General features: G+C 47.9%; 1 protein-coding gene across 1 annotated transcript; it reads left to right on the top strand.

Annotated features, from left to right (window-relative positions):
• Window positions 1–5776: 5776 nt before the first annotated feature.
• Window positions 5777–16022, top strand: HEMK1 (HemK methyltransferase family member 1; the record flags this gene model as incomplete). Its single annotated transcript, XM_010153973.1, has 7 exons — window positions 5777–5929; window positions 7931–7995; window positions 11193–11242; window positions 12586–12691; window positions 13621–13716; window positions 15532–15645; window positions 15986–16022. Coding segments are annotated over 7 exons (621 nt in total), but the record flags the coding sequence as incomplete, so codon positions are not given.
• Window positions 16023–21036: the final 5014 nt, after the last annotated feature.

Genomic DNA, 21036 nt, shown 5'->3' with positions numbered 1-21036 from the left:
AACTTACCACCCTCATGAGTGCACAGGTTTCAGAGGTGGCTGGCGCTCTTGACATCCTCTTCAGTATTTGTTTGCACAAAATCCTGTAAAAAGGGGGAGAACGGGGGCTTCATTGGTTATTGCTGTGCAAGAGGCGTTTGGAGCATGTGGAGAGACTGGGATTTAGTCACGCTAGTAACTGCCGACCAGTGAGCTGGCCCTGTTCCTAAGCCTAGGCTCTTGCCCTGACTGCTGTGCTGTCTGCTCCTAACAGATAGGCTCTGGAGCGCACGGCATTGCTGCTGTGCCCCCGAAAGGCACATGGCAATCCTGCACGCTGTGGAGAAGGTTTGCTCCAAGGGAAGGTAGCTACTGAGCTCACCTTTCTGTGCGACTTCTAGCCCTTCCTCTCTGCTGCTGGAACGTCTCTGTGCACCTCTCTATTGACTGAAATGGGCAATCTGCCCCTGCAAGCAGATGTCAACAGCTCAGGGTCATGGGGGCTGCCCAAGCCTTGTCCAGGCCCCTCCTTCCCTTCCACCTTCACGCCATTGCTAGCAAAAGCAGGGAAAGGATTTTCGTTGTCTCTGGTTTTGTCTGTTTGCCATTCGGTTCCGTCCCTCCGCTCTTTCTAAAAGTGGCTTTTGCTGGGGGAAAGAGCTTTTTGGACAGACTAGGGGAGAAAAGATGGAAATGTCTCATTTCCCCACCCTGACACAAACACCACGTATACACCCATGTACGTGTACACGGGGCTCCAGGATGAAAGTAGTTCTGCCAGCACCTGTAGCACTGGTTAGCAGGATTTTAGTGTCAGCTGTGTTGTTGCTGACCATAATGACACATACTGTAAGCGATAGTTTGTGTTGAAATAACTCCCCAGTTGGGCCTTCATCCTGTCCATTGCTTAGCCTGCGGGGGGGCACTGGGGAATCGGGTCACATTTCTAAGGTGCTGTATGGATTTATGATTTTACTTGTTCCTTAATACAGCACTTTGGATTATTTTTTTTTAAAGATATTTACATTTTTTATCTGCAACAATAAAAACAAAGAGGTGATTCAAGAGCAGCCAAGTGCTCTTTGTTTAGATGATGTGGGAATCTGGTTCCAATCTCCGTGCCTTCTGCTTTTCTGCAGGAGGTCAGTTGTTGCCCTCACACAATGGTGTGCCTGCCTGTTCTTAACTGGAGTTTGGGGGCCCTGTTTCCACCATCAAAAGTGGTGTCTTTGGAAGGGTGCGGGTGAGGCTTCTGGAGCATTGGGTCCAATGCTCTGCTCTGCCATAGTTGTCATCCATGAATTTGGGATGGTCACTGTGTTACTTGCTCATCTGGAAAGTGGGAGTTGTGAGGATAAACGTGTGAAAGGTGCTGAAGTGTTCAGCCTGTGCAGGGACAAGGCACCTGAGCAAGCCAACTCGTTTTTCCATGTTTTGCTGTTATAAAGACAAAAGACTGATTGTCAAGTCTTCGTGTTATCCAAAACAGCGTTTTTCTGTAGTAAGGGACATTTCCCTCTCTGTGTAAAGGGTGTAAGTGAAGGTAAGCCCTTTTACACAGCCTGCCATTTCAGTGGAGAGTGCCAGGTTGCGGAGAATTTACCCAACAGCTTCCAAAGGTTTATTACTTAGGCTGCTGAAGTGTTTTATTTCCTAGTGGAATTTTTATAATTTCACCTCTCGAACTTCAGAGCTGGCGATCGAACTGACGGTTAAGATGACTTTTAGCAGTGATGGCATTATATGAGCAGATGTTTGTTCAGTCTGAGAAGATGTGGGACATCCTACACAAGAAATACCACAGCCTTTGGGCATCTGCTGTTGTCCCAGCTTCTGTATGTCTGGGACTGACGTCTCTAGCGCTTCGCTCTTCCCCAGCTGTGGCTCTGGTTGGATTCTTGGACAGAGGTAGGGAATGTCTGTCTTGCAGGGCATTTTGTAGTCCCTGTGAACACTGTAATGCATGGCCAGAAACACTTGGTCTCCCAAGATGAGATTTGAAAGTGGTGATTTCTGCTGTGTTCTGCAAAGTGCCATCATTCATCAGTTTCCATTGGTGACGTCTTGGAGATGAGGGTGTGCTTGGAGAAGCACAGATTTCACCTCGATTGCTTGCTAAAAGATGAAAAATGCTAAGACTAATCTGAAAAATAATGTTTCAAAACAATTTTGGGTAGCTTAACCACTCCTGATTTCTGTAAGGAAGCCTAGTGGCAGTGGCAGCGGGTGAGCTGGCCACACCGTGTCGTGGTTGCTGGGTTTTCCTGACTCCTGCAGATGGTGGGGAAGTGTGGTTTTCACATGAAAGCTGCAAGTGAAGGACCATGGTATCACAGCCAGTTAATTCAGAATTACAGAATGTCTTTTTCCAGTACATTCTGTTTTGTCTTTACTTCTTGCTTTTAATACATACATGACTGCAGATTTAATTCAAGATTGAATAATCTGTACTAGTAATTTTTTTATCTCATAATTTTCCAGTTAGAATACATATTCTGTTTTGCTTGTCAATCGAGTTTATTTTGGAAATTATTTCTTTTCATAGTTATTGAACTTCCTGATTGTAGTGAGATAGTAATGTCTGGGGAAGGGTGTAGTTTCTTTAAGTCATCGCATTATTTTTTAATATCTTTTAATTTTGAAGTGTTATGACTAACATGTATTAGGAGAGAACTAGCCTCTATCTCAGTAAGAATATATGAAATAACCAAGACAGTAAGGCAAGGGGGTCAGGAAGTGGGATGGAAAGCCTGAGTAATACCAGCATCCCTTTTTTAATATACTTGTGGTGAAGACTGAAGTCAGTCATATGTGAACAGGGGCTTTGGCAAGGACTCTAAAAATACTTCCACTGGGGAATGTGTAACGTAGAAGTTCCACTAAAACCTCCAAGCTTGAGATTACTGATGATAAACCTTGAGGAAGTTAATAAATGGTGACAATAGTTCTACCATATGGAAGTTACATTTGGACGTTTGTAATCAGTAACTTGTGCTACTCTGTGATCAGCCCCGGAGACAGATGGTTCTTCTGAGTTACTGTAGAGATTTCCTGGAAACATTTGTAAGTGACCAGAAATGACTGGTATTTAAACGTGTGATTTAATGGCCAAGCAGAATTTTTTCGGTGTCTCTTCTTCTGTGGTCTTGGAATCATCAGCACCTGCTTCCCCAAACCAGCTGCGGTTGCAGTCTCTGGCTGTCTCCGCTGCAGATGTGTTTGCAGACGGATTTGTCTGGAGCTGTCAGCAGAAAAGCAAAAGCCATTTTCCCACAAAAGTGGGTAGATAAGGTGCTTATTTTCCCCTGTTGTTATCCGAGCGCTAGTAGTCCTCTACTGGTGTCCCACTGTCCTGTTGGGAGCCTGTAAGAACATTTTCCTCCGTAATTGTCTAGGGAAGGAATCCCGGAGGAGCAGCAAGGAGTATGTGGGTTTGGAGCTGTTAGCAGGACTCCCTTAGGAGCGCAGTGCCAGTAGCGGCGCGGTAACCGGAGCAGGGCATTGCAGCGCGGCTCCTCATGCCTGGCCGAGGAACAGACTAGCAGTGAAGAGATGCTCCGAGAGAGGCCTCTCAGAATAGTGCCCTCCAGCCCGTGGGCTGCTGCTTGTTCTCTCTTGGGCTGTGGGGTGTGAGCACAGCAGAGCTCGTCTCTGGGGCGCTCTGGAAGCTGTGGAGGGCAGAGAGCACGCTCCGGAGATGCACAAGGGCTGTTGTCAGCAAGGATCTGGTGAGCAAAGGCATGGTCATTGCTGGCTCGTTCCAGCTCAATGGCTGGAGAAGATTGAGAGCAAACAGTGAAAACAGTTGAAGGTGCCTTTTCCTACAAAAGGCCCTGAATGTCCCAAAAGGCTGTGGCTGTGAAAGGGAGCCTGAAGCAAGTGGAGGAAGCACTGGCTCCCCAAAGGCTCTTGCTGGCAGAGTCAGGATAGTGGAAAAGCAGCAAAACCCAACACAGCTCAATTGAGAATGGCAAAGGCTCAGCCAAGCTGATCTGAAGCAGTAGTAATGTTACTGGAAGAAATACAGAGTGCTTACATGTTCAGATAAACCAAATCTTTCCTTTTTGCTTATGGTTTGAGGCTGTTTGAGCAGGAGGAATCAACAGGCAAAGGGTTCTGTTAAAACAGAGTAGTTCAAGGCTGCCTGGCTTTGCAAGGCCCAGACAGTGTTGGCACATGCCTGTTTCTCCATCCTGGACTGGGAAGGGGTGCGAGCTTCACTCCTCTTCTCTAAGCACTGGGTGTGTGCTCGCGTGCAGGGGCACAGTGCGTTGATATGCTTAAAAGCAGTTCGGGTCTTGTGGGAAACCTCAGAAAACACCATGACACAGCCTGTCTCAGGCACTCTGCTGCCAGGGATGTTTCCTTGAAACTCATCTGCCCTAACACTCCATTTTTATACCTGTTTGCATCCTGCCTCCCGCCCTCCTTACTGCAGTTGCCAGTTGGCCTACCCTGCAGGATGGCTTACAGCAGCAAAGGCCTTCACAAAACCTACAGCTTTGCACAAGGCGTCTATTACACTGCACCCTGCTTACGGCAGTAGATCCAAGGAAGGGCTTGTGCTCTTATGAACAAGCCTGCCCACTTTGGGCTCCTGAAAAAGGCCACTGCTTTACTAAATAGAAGCTGACCTACCTGCCAGGACGTGTTGCTTTTAAATATTCCTGCTTATGCCAGGAACATGCAAGATTCCTTGTAAAAATTGAATGCCTGTAATTTTCCTGGAAATGTCTTTCATTTTTAGCTGGTGGCAAAATCAAGCCAATTATCCTTTGTAAACTGTGTTAAGCTTTCTGGATGTACAGGCGAGATGCAAGAGCAGACCTCTCAAGTGAAATAACCTGGCTGTCGTGGGAGTGCCTGGGGCAGTAAGATACTTGCTTCTGTACTGTGGTGCCATGGAAGCACAAGGATTGCAGGGGGTCGTGAGCACCTGCTGAAGCTGCTGATGCATTCACAGTGTTTACAAGGTTTCTGTCTTCCAGATTTCTCTGGTGAATTACAAGGGAAGTTCATGCTGCAGTCTGAGGGAGGCATGTGTGTGCTTTCTCTTGTAGCTAGTCATTCATTTTCACAAACCTTAAGCTGTGTATCTTTGAGACCTCTCCTGCTGTGTTGCATTTTATATGAAATTGCAAAGGGATTTTAAAAAGAGGAGATTGATGAGAGGGAGGAGGCAGCAGCGGCAAAAGCAGAGGTGCATACGGATTCGGGAGCGTGGTTGAAAATCTTCTCCATGTGACTTCATACCAGCAAAATGCAGCAGGAGTCCACAATCTGAAATCCATGCAGGGAGCTGCTCGTTTGGGGCATTTAGCAATTCATTGCCTTTGCTTTTCATCTGCAGGTTGGATTATTGGTTTAGATGCTGTTAGGCGCTGTACCTCTGCCTCCAGATTACATACTGTACCAAGACAGTGTAGAAATCTTCAATTTTGAAGCTTACAAATTCTGAAAGCTAGAATCTTTGGAGTAAATAAAATGATGTTGCAGAAGATAATGTGCTCCAGCTGTTTGGTTATTGTTTTTACCAACAGTGCTGGAAGATTTCAGAGGATCTGTGGGAAATTGTATCCTGAGGATTTGGTTACTAATCAAAGCATCCTGTGGGGGAGATAGAGCTGACTTGTGACATGTCAGTTCCATTGCTGTCATCTGTGTTTTAAAAATCAGCCACAAAAATACATTTTATTGGGCCACAGAGCCCAGAAATTTAAGCTCCAGTTCTCAGACCACAAAGGTGTGAGTCAAAACAGCTCCCTTAGAGATCTTTTTTGGTATTTTCCTTTGCCAGGATATCATCTCTTTAGTTGTGGAGGAAGAATCTCGGAAATGTGAGAAGAATTCAAGCCTCTGCTTCCCAGTTCCTGCCCCTGATCCTGTCATCCTGGAGATTGGCTGTGGCTCTGGAGCAATTTCTCTGAGTCTGTTGTGCAAACTGCCACAGGTGAGCTTTTTTCAGTGCTTGTGGTACAGGACAATCCCACTCTACTAGGTGTGCACTGAGACTTCACAGACAAACTTCTTTGCTTTGCTGGGACTTTGGCAGCTAAGGTCTCTGCCAGCCAGGCTCTGCAAGCTCATGCTGGGTAGAAGAGGGTTATGTAGGAATTGCTCTGCCCAGCTATCTGCAGGAGTAGCAGAGACATAGTCAGAATGAAAGAAGCAAATGTGCTCATTCTTCAGCTGTCACGGTTCGCTATTAATCACCTTAGCTTAAAGCACTCGTGGGTGTGGGTTTAAGCTAATATCCGGGGCTGTGGAGAAGAGGGACTGAGGCATGGGCACACGCTCTGTTAGTTGAATTTATGGGGCGGTCATCTCTAAAGATCACCTTGCAGTGAATCGAAAGATCTTGTCTCTAGGAGACTGGAGGCTAAATGAATACAGGGAAGGGATTACCACGGAAGTGTCAGTACTTGGGATCAATATGACAAGCATATGTCACACTGTCAAGCCACTGGTTTTAAGTCTCTTGTTCCCTAATAACAGCCCACACCTTTTCAACAGTGTGAGAAGAGCAGGAAGGGGACTGAGATCTGGGTGGCCAAAGCCCTTGCCCCTGATTATTGTGGCATGTAACATGCTTACTGAGATACTGTTGGTAAACAGAGAGAGAAATGAATCCCAGATCTCATCACTTGTGGTTAAGGGAAAGATACTCCCTTTTCCTCAGAACTGCAGACCTTCTTGCAAACAAGCATTGCTGTGGGCAGCCCCTCCTCTTGTAGAAGTGTAAGACGTGGTATGTGAGAATTAGAGGTTGGTGCCCGTGTTCCTCCTCCCAGTGACCTGATAAGGTTAACACTTCAGCTTCATGACTTCAGAGTGTAATTACTCTGATTTCCTGAGCTGTACTTCATGCTCTTTTCCTTGCCTGCTGAAGAACTGTGTCAGTCTGTCCCCGTAGCTGAAAACAGTCCTTTTCCAGCTGACTAACACAAACTACCGTGCCCAGAGAAATAAGGAGCCTTGACTGATCAGAGTTCCTGGTAGCCACACTGACAGCTAAATGGAGTTTACACTCTGTGTAATCTCTTTAGTGTTTGAGGCAGAATTTGGCACTGAGGTATTGAGAAAACAGCAGCAACTTTTCACTCACGGACTCAGCTGTCTCCTTCACCTTCAGGGTTAGCTTCATGTGCGTGGGTGCTAGTCTCAAGCTGTGAAATTAATCCTCCTAGGAATGGTGGCTGATCACACCATCATCTCCAGATTCGAAGTAGTTTCTTTAAGACTGCTTCCTGTATGTAAATACTTACTAACATCTACATTTTAAAAAACCTCAGGCAAAGCAAAAGCAGGTCAGGCCTTTGCCTGCACTTTTCCCAAGGTGGAATGGAAGGTCAAACAGATCTCTGACCTTGTAGTCCCATCTCTTAATGTTACACTGGAGAACTCTCAAATACTTGACACGCAGTCAAGTATGCGCAGTCAATACACACAGTGAAGGTGGTGTAAGGAGTGTAGTGGGGTAACTAGGCAAAAGGTGTCTGCGTAACAGGTGGAAAATGCCAGAACCTCTGTCCAAGTGGTGGTGGTAATGCTGGAAGGATTCTCCCCGCACTGGAGAGAAGAAGCCTAGGACATGATTTTCCTTTAACCTGTGTCTACCCCAGACTAGCCAGAGCATCGAGTCTGACTAGAAGCTGTGAACGTATCAGGTGATGGGAGTCAGTGTGACTCCATTGTTGCCAGCTGAGTTGGTTCAGTCAGAAGCCTGTCTATTTTGGTAGGCGGCTGGCAGCATCACAGTGCCTTCTGTCACGTTCGCGGCCGTACGAGAAGTGACTCGTGATCCCATCAGTGGCCTGAACTATCTGTTTTAGGAGCCAAGAGTGAACAGTGGATTGTCAGTTCTTATCTTGCATGTCCCTTTTGGCAGAGCATGCCTGCTCAGGAACCTTGATGTCGTAACACTTATTTGTTGTTGTTTTTCCTGTCCCAGAGCCAGGTGATAGCTGTGGATAAAGAGAAGGCTGCTGTGGATCTCACCAGGGAGAATGCACATAGGTACGAGCCCACATATTACCCATTTTTTGTAAATTGTTGTTTGAGAAAGATTAAGAGCCCTCTGTATTTGGGCTTGTGGTTCACATTTATGCCAGTGGAAATCAGGGAATGTTTTCCCGGTTTCCCTAGATTGAGCTCCTAAAGCGTGTAAGGGAAAAAAAAAAATGCTTACATTTACCAGAGTATATTTTCTCCTTTGACTTGGGAAAGTGCTTTGCAAAGGCAGCAGCCTAAATAAAACAGTAGTACTTTCGTGCTCTCTGTCTTTCTAGAGTTTTCCAAGTGTTTCATGGTAACTGCTCTTATCCCTTTCTGGGAACTTGGGAAACTGAAGTCAGCAGGTAGCAAGAGTGTGTGTGTCACTTAGGAGGTCAAGGACAAGTGTAGCCTGAACCTTTCTCTGGCTCCTGGTATCATTATTGCTGTGCTTGACATTGCTCCTCTGGGTAGATGTTTGCACACTCACATAGCACCTTCACCCTGACATGCTAGTGTGGTATCCCTCAGCATCCTCCTTGCAGTCTTGGGTTTGGTGAGAATGATACTGCTGGGTTCCGTGTTCTTGCACGACATCTGTGCTGTGGTTGGATGTTCAGAGCTGCTGAATCTCAGAAGAGTTTGTGTTGGAAGGGACCGTTAACTGCCATCTAGTCCAACCCCCTGCGTGAGTCAAGTGTCTTGTGTCTGAAGGCAGAACAGCTCTGTATCTGGTTGACCTTGTCCTTCCTAGTGGCACTGCTTCCTTAGGTGGTTTTTCTTAACCCAGGCGATTCAGGACCATCACTAACACAGCGAGCACCAGAGCTGGAATCGCTGTATGCTTTTGAGTCCAGGTCCCCAGTCTCTGGAGACATTGTAAGAGGTACAGAGCTCTACTATGTATTCACATCCTCAGAACCCACTGGGCCCTGGGCATTAATTAGAGTAATCTCAGGAAGGATTCCTATTGCTGCCTCCTATGGGAGCTCCCCCGCTACCAACCCCTTGCCACACAAACTCAGTACAACGTGCAGTGTCAAACCATGTTCTGTTGCAGCTTTTCACACACAGAATGAAGCAGGCCAGATCTTTGCCTCCTTGGTAGATCATTGCTCTGGCATCTGGAAAAAATAGACTTGTTATTAACATTGCTTGTTGGCTCAAGAGTGGCTGAGGGAGGGTAAATGCAATGCCAGAGAACCTCCTGTTTCTCCATGGATGTTTTCATTGTGTCCTTGTGATCTTGCCCGTGGCATGGTGCCCTGTAGCTCTTGGGAGAGCAGCCAGTAGGATAAGCTGTGTTACTGCTTGACTGAAGCCAGCTTGGTTCCTGCTCTCTTTCCAGAGCTTCCTTATCACAGCTGTGTGCTCTAGATGCTTAGATGAGCCTTGCTGTCACTGAACCAATCCTGGTGACTGATCCATCTGGGCACACGGCAGGCGTGCAGGAATCCCTCCCTTTGTCGACACCTGTGTGTGCTGACAGGGTGGGACCGTAGGCCCTCGGCAGAGGCAAGCAGGGCTTGGGTATAAGGCAGCGTGCTCCGTGAACCACACAGGGAGCCCTGAGGTGTTGCAACAAAGAGCTGGGAGTGTGGTGGGTCTCTCGTGGGAGGAGAGAACATGCTGGGAAGAGCAGGGCAGTTTTGTTTTCTCCAGATGTTGACTGAATTGAGGAGACAGGAGTTGGGGGAACGTGCGCCCTCAGTGTGCCATTGTTGGTCAGGGAACGACATCTCCTGTGGGAGGCTTGGAGTCTTGCTCCACTAGCAGATCCTGACCAGCCTGGTTTTTCTGAATCTGCAGTGTTCTTCCTCTGACATTGCTCAAATGTCTTCACAAAAGCCAGAGGCAAACCTGGTGAGAAGAGAGAGGGATTTTGGTGGGTGGACCATGTAGCTGAGAAGTTAGAGTTCTTGTTCTCTGTTCCTTCCTTGTTGTCTCACTCTGTTTCTGCAACCTCTCCTGTAGTATCAGGCTGTCACCAGATACCAAGGCTGCTTTCAGACTGACCTCTCTTTCCTGTCCCAGGAGCATCAAGGGAAGTTCGCTCAGGATTCCTAAGAGTTGAGACAACAATCCCCTTAAACATTTTCCCCTGGCAGGGGGCATATTCCGTAGTGGGCTGGCAGCAAAGGACGGATCATGCCAGGTTGTGACAGAGTGGCACACCATGTAGTGGCAGTCTGGCAGTCTCAAGGCTGTTCTACCTTGGATTAGTGCAGTGAGTCAGATTAGAATCTTGGCCAAGCCTTTTCCCTAAGAAATACCAATGTGTTTATAGACCTGTTTCTTAAAAATAGCAAGCCAGCATGCTTACTCACTCAGTTGTCGGAGGTAAAGGAGAGGTGTTTGCGTTTTCTAGTGCTTTCAGGGGTTCTGCTGGGCTGAGCACCCTGGGAACCTCTGGCTAGGAAGGAAAGGCACTGACCATAACATGTGTTTCCCAATTAACGTGTACAGAGATGTCAAGGGCAAGAAAGATGATGAGTTGGCAACTGGCATCTGAGAGATCTTAGTGTGTATTTTAAATTCATTGTACTGTATAGCCTGTGCATGAGCTGTTCCTGAAGGAGTCCCTTTTCCAAGCTCTGCGTCTGGCACAGGGGTTCTGCTGCGCTGCATGTGCTGGCCTCTTGGTAGTGTGCAGTAACGTCTCGTCACCTTAACACTGGCATGTGAGATGAGATCCAAAGATCCCTAGAAAATGCACCCCGATGCCAGAACACTGTTAAGATCTAGATTATCAAAGGGGCTCGAGAAAGAGGGTGGCAAACATGAGCATATTGTCTCCACTTAAAATAGCAAGTTTATGTATATCAAGCAGGTGATTCTGTTGTGAGGTTTTGTTTGGGGTTTTTTCCAGTGATGGTCAGCTCACCTGGGAGAGGCCTTGGAGATGTAGTTGATGTGCAGCAGGGTGAGGGACTACTGCTCTCTGCATGGCAAAGGGTGATACATACAGCTGCCCCCTGGAATCAGCATGGGTGCACAGTGTGCTCGTTGCTTTGGATGTTGTTCATGGGGGGGAGAGCAGATCCTAAACTTCCCTTGCACTTTGAGAGGAATCCAGCTGCAGTCAGTGGGGTAGGATATATGTGTGTCAGATAGGAGGTGTGGTACTTAATGATCTATTTATAGAATGTGCTGCTCCTGAATCTACGCAAGCATGCCTCCTAATCTTTCTTCTTTCTCTTCATGCATCTGGCTTTTTACAGGCTGCAACTCCAGGACAGGATCCACATCCTCCACCAAGACGTTTCATACAGTAACTCTTTTCACTGTTTTAATCCCCTTATCTTTCTCCCTTTTTACTTTGATGGGGGGAGGCAGGCATGAGGGATGCCAAGGGACCCCTTTGGGATGCAGGGGTCAGGGAGGTGTTGAAGTTAATAGAGAAAGAGGTCAGTAAGAAGTGAGCCAGTGAAACTTTTCCTGTCAGAGATTTCCAGGCTAGATGATCAGTTGAGAGAAGTCCCTGACTGCACCAGAAGGGGAATTGTTCCTGATTTTAGGTGTCTAAAGGTTGTGCCTGAGCACAGTGTTGGAAGAGGCAAATATGTACACAGGATAACTCATTCCAGTCTGACATGGATGCTTTAGATAAGTGTGTATATACCTGTCTCTCCATTGATGTTGGAGCCCAGATTTAATCCAGACCTTGGATTAAAAGACCAGTTTTATTAATCTGAAATTATGGGAACCAGGGAATGTTACCTGCTGTCTTCCCTAAATCAGGCTGAAACCAGTTAAAACTGCAATTCGGTGAGATTTATCCAGTTAGGTGGATACCTACTTAGCTGTTTCTTAGCCAGGAGCTGTGGAGCCCGAAGCTCCAGCATTGGAGCTTGATCAGTGCACCTCTCTGACGCTGTTATTTTTGACACTGTATACGTGTCTGCACAGTCTTCTACCTGCAAATCTGAGTTTGCGCTGCCCAGACTCCAAGCAGCGGTAAGCCAGCCAGCTGCAGGCCAACAGCCACGGAGCCGTGTTGGCACGGCACCTGCATGGCCAAGCGCTGTGCCAAGAGGCTGGCCTGAGGACAGTGCCACACTCAAGTGGTGACGTCTGTCTCATTCAGGGCTGTTATGTCTCAGTCCAGACACAGCATGAGCACAGTGAGCTGAACCTGCAGAAGAGCAAACCATTAGGTGGTTGATGCTGCTGCGAAGGCCTAGCTCTCTCACTCGTTAGATGTCCTTCTGCAGCTCTGGCAGGAGGAAGGATATGCATCATGGCAGCTGGTCTGAGCTCCCAAGTGGGCTCTCTCAAGTTCCAGTTGTTGTTCTAGATTCAGATGGGCACCGAGCTCCAGAGCATCAAGGTCCCTGTGCTTTGTAATGTGTTCTGCTAAGCGGGGCTGTTGGTGTGAAAAATGATACGTTGCCTGTGCTTAGCTTTGTGTCACTCGTGCATCAAGGTGGGAGAGCAAGCAGGCCAGGGGCTAGCTCAAAAAGAAATGGGATACAATTTTATCAGACAAAAGCAGAGCAAAACACACATGGGCCTGTGTTTGGAGAGAGAGTTTCCTGGTTGGGATTTTGACACTGAGCTTATACGGAAGATTGCTATGGTTGAGAGCTGGTTGTGACTCTTTGTCTTTCCTAGGTTCTGCCAAGCAGCTGCTGTTCTGGGGCCCCATAGACTTCATAGTCAGTAACCCCCCCTATGTCTTCCATGAAGACATGGCTTCCTTGGACGCAGAAATCCTCCGGTAAGCAAATGGCTTTTTCTTCTCCTTGAAGCAAGGTCTTCTGTCTGCCTCCCTGTACTACACACAATTGCACACAGAACATAGAAGTGTAGTACCCGTGTACGTGGGGTAGGTGTGTTTCTATGGTATATAATAACATAGTGCTACTTTGATAACTGCGTACAGGTATGAAACGGTGTCAAAGTATTTTAAATACTTACGCAAAAGGAAAAAGCGTGCACTTTGAAATGACCAAGTTTCCATTCCAAAACCATTTCAGAACATTCTTCCTGTTAGACCTGCCCCTGCTTATTTGTGTGAGTTTATGAAAAGAAGTGTAAGCAATCTGAGCAGCTTTTTGTGATGGAAAAAACCACCTTGGGTGGAAATGCTGTGGCCCATTCTCATCCCAATACTTAGCTTAAGCCAACAAACCCATGCAAACATGAATAAGCTCTTTTGGGATGTGAATGTACTTCGCGTGTGCTGGTTCTGTCTGCCTGTCAGACAAAGCCCTGCGCCCACCCCGTGCAAGACAGGCGTCAGAGCAGATTCCAAAAAGCAGATTCCTGATCTGCTGTACTAGGTTAGAAGGCAGTGCAACCTGGCTGGTGGCATGGTTGAAATAAAGCCAGTGATGCCTTGCTGTCCAGCTAGCACAGGGAGAACAGAGCCATGTGCTGGCACTGTGTACCCCGGCATGTTCCAGGGGACTTGAGGGGATGCTTTCTGCTTGTGCTCAACAAGGAGTTTCTCAGCCTAGTGGCAGCTGCCTTCTCACTGCCTGCATTTTACCTCAGAGCTAGGAGTGCTGTCCCTGGCTGTAGGAGCACTGGAGTTCAGGGGTGTTAGGGGCATCTTTCTCCACAGAGTGGGGTGCACTGCACTATCACGGGCGTTGCTTATACCGCAAGAATTACTGCTAATGTCGTCTTATTCCCATATTCCAGCTATGAGGACCTTGATGCACTGGATGGGGGAGATGATGGGATGAGAGTTATCAAAACAATTCTGGCTCTGGCTCCTTCTCTTCTGAAGGATTCTGGGTAAGAACTGTTCTCTGTTGGAATTTCATGTCTTTTGTCCATTCACTTCTATAACTTCTGTTTCCTTTTCATACAGGAAGGTACAGAGGGAAAATGGTAGGAAAATGTCCGTCTGTTTCCCCCATCCCTGCCCCATCTAATAACAGCAGTTTAAAAAATGTCATGTGTATAAGCCAAATTAGCTTGAAATTGGTTAATAAAGGATATGGGCCTTCCTTGACTAGTGGTGGTATTTCAGTCATTAGTGAAGTGAGAATCTTTAAAGGTCAAAGCAGCAACAGGAAGAAAAAAGAGCAGCAGAGAAAGGGAGAGTGGAAAAAAGGAAGCTTTCTAAGCAGAATGACTGATGAAGGAGAAGCAGTGTATAACTCTGTGAGAATGGATGTAGATCTCTACTTCCCTCCACCCTTTAATTAGGGGAAACTTGCTTATTGTGCCAGGATACGATGCTGAATATCCCAGGAGAAAGATGACCGGCTAGGGATAGTTTCTTAAATGTTAAATTTCTCCATGGTTAATACTCAAGACTGATTGTTCTTATTCCCTGTCACGTGGGATCCATTTAGTGCTTAAAGATCAACATACTGATACCCAAAAGTCTGTTGTGCCAGGGCATTCACATACCCTGTTGAAAATTGCTGACATCAGCGTTAAGAGAGGTCATTGAAAATCTGCTGCTCTGAGAAGAGGAAGGAATGTTGGGAGGCATACTGCATGCTGAAAGATTTATTCCTCATCTTTGCATGACCACAAAAGCAGAAAATGCTCCTCAGAACTTCCCAGCAGCAGAGATTGGTCCCGTGGGGTTGTTTGTTAGGATTGGGTTTTTTTCCTTCCCTTTTTGCTTGTTTTATGAGGTGGAGCCCCAGCTGAGGGGTGGAAGTTTTTTAAGATCAGGAATGAGATCCACACCCAGCCTGTAGTTAGTCTGGTGAATTTATAGGGAGTATTCAGTGTGGGATGTTTTAGGAATTCTCAGGAGAGCATATGCTTGGGGCTTGGCCTCTGTCCTTAGCCTGTTAAACTTGCATCTTGCTGCGCTGTCACAGGCTGTAACCAGTTACATCATCCCCACGTGCCTGTAAGCTAGGGTAGTTTGCCTCCTCGTGGGAGCGGAGACTCAAATGGTTCAGCGTCAGAAACCCTGGCTGCAGCAGCGGTGGAAATAGCCCTGCAGTGTCCTGGCCTAGTCCTGATGCACTGGCTGAGGCTGGCTGAGGAGTTTCCTTATCCCTGCTGCTCTCTCCTTTGCACAGTCCCGTGTCTAGGGCTTTATGGTCTGACTGCTGGTGGCGGTCTCATAACTGGTTTATGGAGACATTCACTATGGGAAAATGTGTGTAGTGACTCGTACTTTGACTCTCACCATGGGGACTTAACGTCACCCTGCTTACACAGAGGAACTTCACGCTGCCAGTCCAGTGCTCAGTGTTCACGTGTTTGCACCTTAAAGCTTCATTCTGGCCTTACATCTCTGGGGACCACAGGAAAAGGGAGCTGGTGGTGTCTCTGCATGGGGTTCAGAAGGGCTCCTCGCATCTCAGTGCCAAGGTTTAACCGCTCATGCGGAGGGATACTGTGAGAATTCCCACCAGGACCAACATTTTCTCCACCTGAAGGAAGTACTTGGGATTTGCATATTCAGTGAACAGCTGTGACCTGTTTTAGGATTATTGGATTGCAGTGTGTTTGCTCACCTCCCCATTTTCTGCACTGCTGGGAGTCATCCAGAAAGACAGACCTTAATTTTTCTTAGTTTTGCAACCTATTATGTGTGCACCTCCCCAGTTTCTACTCCCAAATGTGTCCTTTCAGGAGCGTGTTTCTGGAAGTTGATCCCAGACACCCAAATATGGTGGAGAAGTGGCTACAGGCACACCCCGACTTATTACTTGTTCTCCGTGCCATTCACAAGGACTTCTGTGGCAAGTAAGTTTATTTTACCTTCCGGTTTTTGCTTCAGGTACAGGTCTGTGCCCTTTGTAGATTGTGTCCCTGCTCCCTGAGTGATCTCAGCCAGAGCAAGTCTGCAGCTGAAGCCCATCTTGAACAAAACTGGGGCTCCCTTCAGGTATCTCACTCTTCTCATATCCTGACATACCCTGGCAAGTGTTTTGAGGCAGAAGTTCTGACGTGGGTGAACGTTTCTGATGGGGTGACTAGCTCTGGTGATACTGCCACCACTGGGAAACTGCTGGGTTTATAGGGTGAGGCAGAGGTGTGTTCTCCCTAGCAAGACTTAAAGCTGTGGTCACGCTTTTTCCCACAGGCCTAGGTTTGTGCATATCCAACGCCAAAGCAGGTGACAGCTGTACCAAGATGACTCCTCTGGCAGTATGCTTTTTCTGCTGAACAGCTTGTTGGAAACTCCGCGGGGCAAAGGAATCTCCTCTTCGTTCCCCAGCGCGCTGAACTCCCCCTGCAGTGGCAGACCCCCTCGTTGCCCGGTACAGACTTCATCCAGGGAGGCAGAAGTTTGGCAGAGCACGCGGAAGTGTTTTGCTTGCCTGAGGGACCTGCATGCAGCTTTTTAGTTTGCTCTGCTAGACTAACTCGTTAATCGCGGAACCCAATACGGGAGAGTTCACAGCTCCAGATATTTCCTTAAAAATGCAACTTCTCAACATGTCAGGTCACCCATTTGACCTAGAAAAATGTCACTTTTGCTTTTTTGGCCTTGAGACAAATGTATACAGGATGTGACCGGCTTGGATGACAGGTCTAAACTCTGGTTTATTTGGCACATGGATTTGCACATATAAGAGGACATGACTAACCTGCACGTGTCAAATGCAGTTCTGTTCCACAATCCTGATGTTCAGGAATAGGTCTCCAGCAGCAAAGCAGCCTTTGTTTCCCAGTCCTGCTGAGTGATGTGACGTTGAAGGATCAGTGCATGTGTTACACTGTCTGAATCTGCAGCACCTGACACTCGGTGGATGCTGCCAGAAACAATCAAAACATTCTAATAAAGACAGTGCTTCAGATCAGTGTCCTACAAGAACTGCAGTGTTTTCAAACATGCTAGCGGTCCTGAATAACCATCTGGCACCCACACATTGCTTCTGATAGCAGTAGAAATGCTAAACTTCCCGGTAAGGCATTTAACTGCAAGACTTTACAGAGAAGGGCAGAGTCACTACTCAAGTTCTACAGATGGAGAAGTTGAAAAACGGGAGGTGAAATAATTTGTACAAAATCTGACAACAGACTAAGTTTGGAGTAGGACCCAGTCTCCTGACAGTCGTGGGAATAGCCGAGGTCTGTTTCTTTGGGAAGGATGACTCAGAGTAGGGCTGCCTGAAACAACACTGAGAGAAGTCCCTGAAATGGACACTCAACATGACATTATAAATAATGGCAGGATTAAACTCAAGCTGCTGCTTGTTGTTGCTGCTTTCTCTAGTGTTGCAAGTTCCCGTCCTGACCATAGCTAGCCAGGGAAGGAAGGAAAGCAAGCAAATGAAGGGATCTGGTCTACCAGGCTGGAAGGAAGCAGTTTCTGGGCCAGCAGAGGTGAGCACTCGGTAGGGGTGGAAGTGTCCAGACAGTGGCCTTTTCAGTCTGTATGCACCAGGAAGGTGCTGTTGGGCTTTCTGTCCAGGCTGAACTGAGGGTGCATAGCCAGAAACATTTGATAGCAGCTGCAGCATCAAACTGGATCTGTTGAGAAGGCTGCAACACATTCAGGGGGCACTAACACATCTAGTCCCTTTCCCTTCTACCTCTCCTACACTTGCACTCCCCACTCTTTTAACTTTTGAGCATTGGTCCTGCTTTCTTACAGATACCTGAGCTCTGATATACCAGTGTGCAGGTCTCCAGCTGGGTCCTTTCCCATCCTCTGGGCCTTTACCCCGTTGTACCACTCGCACTGCGTTTATCTCCCCTGCCGCTTTGCGCACCCCGGTAGTTTGCCACATCCTGTAACTCTTCAGTTGAAGTTAGGGGCTGCTCTGGACTGCGGTACCTGCCCTGGTTAAAGACAGTAGGGGATGTCTAGGGAAGGAGAGAACTAGTAAAGGTCAGTTAAAGTGCTCTTGATCCTTGGCTTGGAAATGAAGTCCAGCACAGCTGATTCCTGGCAGTTTTGCCTGCTAGAACTGTGAGTACAGGTTGTAGTCAAAGAGGTGTTGTTTTGGTTGGATTTTTTTTTAAATAGTAGTTTGGGGTAATTTTTTTTTTTTTTAAGTTCAGTTTGTCATTTTCAGGAATGCGTTCACAGATGTTGTCTGGGTGTTAGCAGTGTTTGTGTATGAAACAGCGAACTGCATGGTTACTTCTGCAGGGCACTTTAAAAGCTGGATGGCTGACTGCCTTCGGGGAGTGTTCAGTGGCATTCTGCAAGGGGTGGGCTGATTGCCTGCAGCAGCCTGGAGCTCGGTGTCCCTCTGAGAGCGCTGGTGGCTGGGCTGTAGAAAGCAGCGTGCCTTTTCTCAGAAGCATCAATCACTTGTCCAAGCTCTGGGCAGGACACTTTCTCTGTTAGAGAGGCTCTCAGTCTAATCCAGTAGGACAATTGTTAAATTCCTATATTTACAGCTAAATCAGGAATAAAAATGCTTGCATTTCTGTGGGTTTGCACTGCATAGTGCTTATGTATCTTGGAAAATCACATGGTGCTGCTGACCTTCTCAAAAAGACAAGAATGGAGAAAAATTGTTCTTCCTCCCAAGAGGCTGGATTTGTCAGACTCGCATCTGCGGGGATGTGCTGGCGTGGTACAGCGTGTTCTTCAGCGCTTTACGCAGGCTGGCCCAGGCGCATTTTGGTACAGAAGTGCTGCAGAGCTATTCGGAGATGGTGGTTTTAGGGAACTGCATCCTGCTGAAGCGCTGGACCACGTCTGTGTTGTCTTTGTTGCCTGCGAGCGCAAGGCCAGCACTGTGTGCGTGAGCTCTCGGCAGAGCTGCTCCCTGAAGCCACAGAAGGCGGACGCTTCAGTCGGCGTTTTACGTAATCCAGTATCTGACATACATTTAATTTTCTGGGAATTCAGAGGGCCTTTAGAACTGTGTCAAAACCATGACTTGTTTCCTGAGGTGATGCTTTCAGAGAGGGGTTTTGATTTACTCCAGGTGAAGAGTGTGGTGGTGTGTGTGCTCACGTCTGGTTTTGGAGAGTTACCAGGTGCCAAGTATCTCCTAGGACCACGCCGGCCTTTCCTTAGGAGGAGCTGGTGAGGCTTGGCTGTGGGCAGAGCCCTGCAGATGGTGCTGTGGTCCCAGCTGAGCCGGGGAGTCCTGCCATCAGCATCCTGCTCTGTGGGGAGATCCCCTCGGGAGAGAACTGGGGTCAGCAGAGGGTTTCAGTCTACATACAGCTGCAAAGTGGGGCTTTCACCTCAGTTCTTGTGCCAGTAAACCAAGCTTTGGTGTGGGGCTGGTGTGGGGAAGCTGGGGGGCTGTGATACACGGCTGGGATTGTGCCTTATACTGTGAACCAGAGGCCTGGTTCTGGACAATCTGGTATGCTGGAGGACAGAGTACCATTCTTGTTCTGGTGTAATGTCAATGTGAGCACCCTGAATTGCAAGTACCCATTGTGTTTTCTGTGTTCCACCCAAGTTGTGGGGTGAAAAGGACTTTCTCAGGGACCTTAGAAAGTCAGAGAGATGTGCTTATCCTGACAGTGCTCTCAGCTGTGCCTGTGCTTTTGTAGGGCTGAAACTCTGCTCCAGGAGAGACGCAGAGTGGCTGCTGGGGTGACAGGAGATACCTGGGGACCCAGATGGCTGAATGTCTGGATTACTGGCCAGCACCCAGTTCCTTGATCCAGGGCTGTAGATCAGAACGGGCTGGAAGAGAGTTTGACAGTCATCTAGCCTGATTTCCCTGTCCAAGTAAGAATCAGCTTGGCTTACATCATTCCTGACAAATGTTTGCCCAACCTGATCTAAAAGGTCTCCAATGCTGATAAGGACTTTTGCATGCAATCAGTTCTCATGTGTCGTTGTTCTTCCTGCTAGAAAGTTACCCTTCGTCCCTAGTCTTGCTGCCATTAAAGCTGAGTACTTCTGTCCTGAGGTGGAGGACAGTTCTTAGAGCAGCTTCCCTCTGGAGGTCTGGTCCTGCGATTCCTCAGTCCTCATTTCTGAGGAAAGAGCACCGATGTGTTGTTTCTGTAGGCTGCTTGCACATCCTTCCGACCCTGCCTGAGGGCTGTGAAGGGGCACCAGGTGTGCTGAAGGTAGTGTGCTTCAGGTACTTGTGCCCATGGGGATAGAAATAACAGAGCTGCCACAGCTCATCTTATTACAGGGGAGGAGTCCTCTCCCAAGCGGTGCAGACCAAGCCAAAACTTACATTAACATCTTGTTTCTCTGGGCAAGTTTTCAAAAGCTGCATTTAAGTTTTAATAAACTACTGTTTCTGCTCTGGTTTGCATCCAGAGGGACAGATAGCCGGTGAGAGAGGACTTCTCCCACAGTCAAGAAGATGAGATACCAAGAGAGACTTTATCCAGTTTCCAGACTGTTTCCTCTTCCATAGATGTTTTGATATGCATCGTATTAAGTGCTGGAAGTTTCACATGTCATGTCACAGTTGTTCTTGATTTCTTTTGCCTGGCAGCTGCTTGCAAATCTCAGCGTGGCCCATCCAGTCCGCGGTGAATGCAGGAGGCCGTTTACATGCTGCCATCCTGCAGCCCTGGGTTCACGGCCCAACCGTGCTCTGCATTCGGCTGTCGCAACTGGGACAGGTAGCAGAGGTTACTGTAGCCTGAAGGGTGTGCTGAAATGTGCCCTCCTCACAGAGCCAGGCCTGTACCCTGTGTTCACCTCCCTGGCTGTGCCAGCTGTGCTCAGCCTGGGGTTCAGAGGCTGCATCCGAACTGTTCCCAGGATTTGCCCTCAAGCCTGGGAGGATCTTTTTAAGGGTGTCTTGTGGGATGCTGACCTACATGATCTCTCTGCCCCTGGACTCTGGGGTCTCGCCTGTCACTGCCACGATGGGTCTGGCAGAACAGCCTTCTGAAGGTAGGACAAAGGTAGAGGTGGTTTGCTAAACGGCCTGCTCGTGTTACCTGGGGGGTTTGATCCCCTCCAGAGAGAGTGCATAAGGGTTATGTTACCCCCTGACTAGCAGGGATGGAGCAGACCGAGGAACGTGCTCGTAGTAAGAGGTGTGATCCCGCTAACCAGTGTGTGCTGTGTTGATGGCTTTCCTTCTGGGATGGATCCTGGGAGTAGGCCGCTGGGGAAAATAGTGTGTGCAGATGCACTGCAGTGTTTGCAAAATCAGCTGCTTTTCAAGGGATATGCTCCTGAGCAAGCCGCTTTAGAAGTCCACATCTGGGAATTTCACGGTGGGAGGTGGG

Source organism: Eurypyga helias, unplaced genomic scaffold (assembly GCF_000690775.1).
Source record: "Eurypyga helias isolate BGI_N326 unplaced genomic scaffold, ASM69077v1 scaffold14256, whole genome shotgun sequence".
Lineage (NCBI taxonomy): Eukaryota > Metazoa > Chordata > Aves > Eurypygiformes > Eurypygidae > Eurypyga > Eurypyga helias.
The sequence above is the reverse complement of the archived record's forward strand: the minus strand, read 5'-3'. Positions and strand labels throughout refer to the sequence as shown.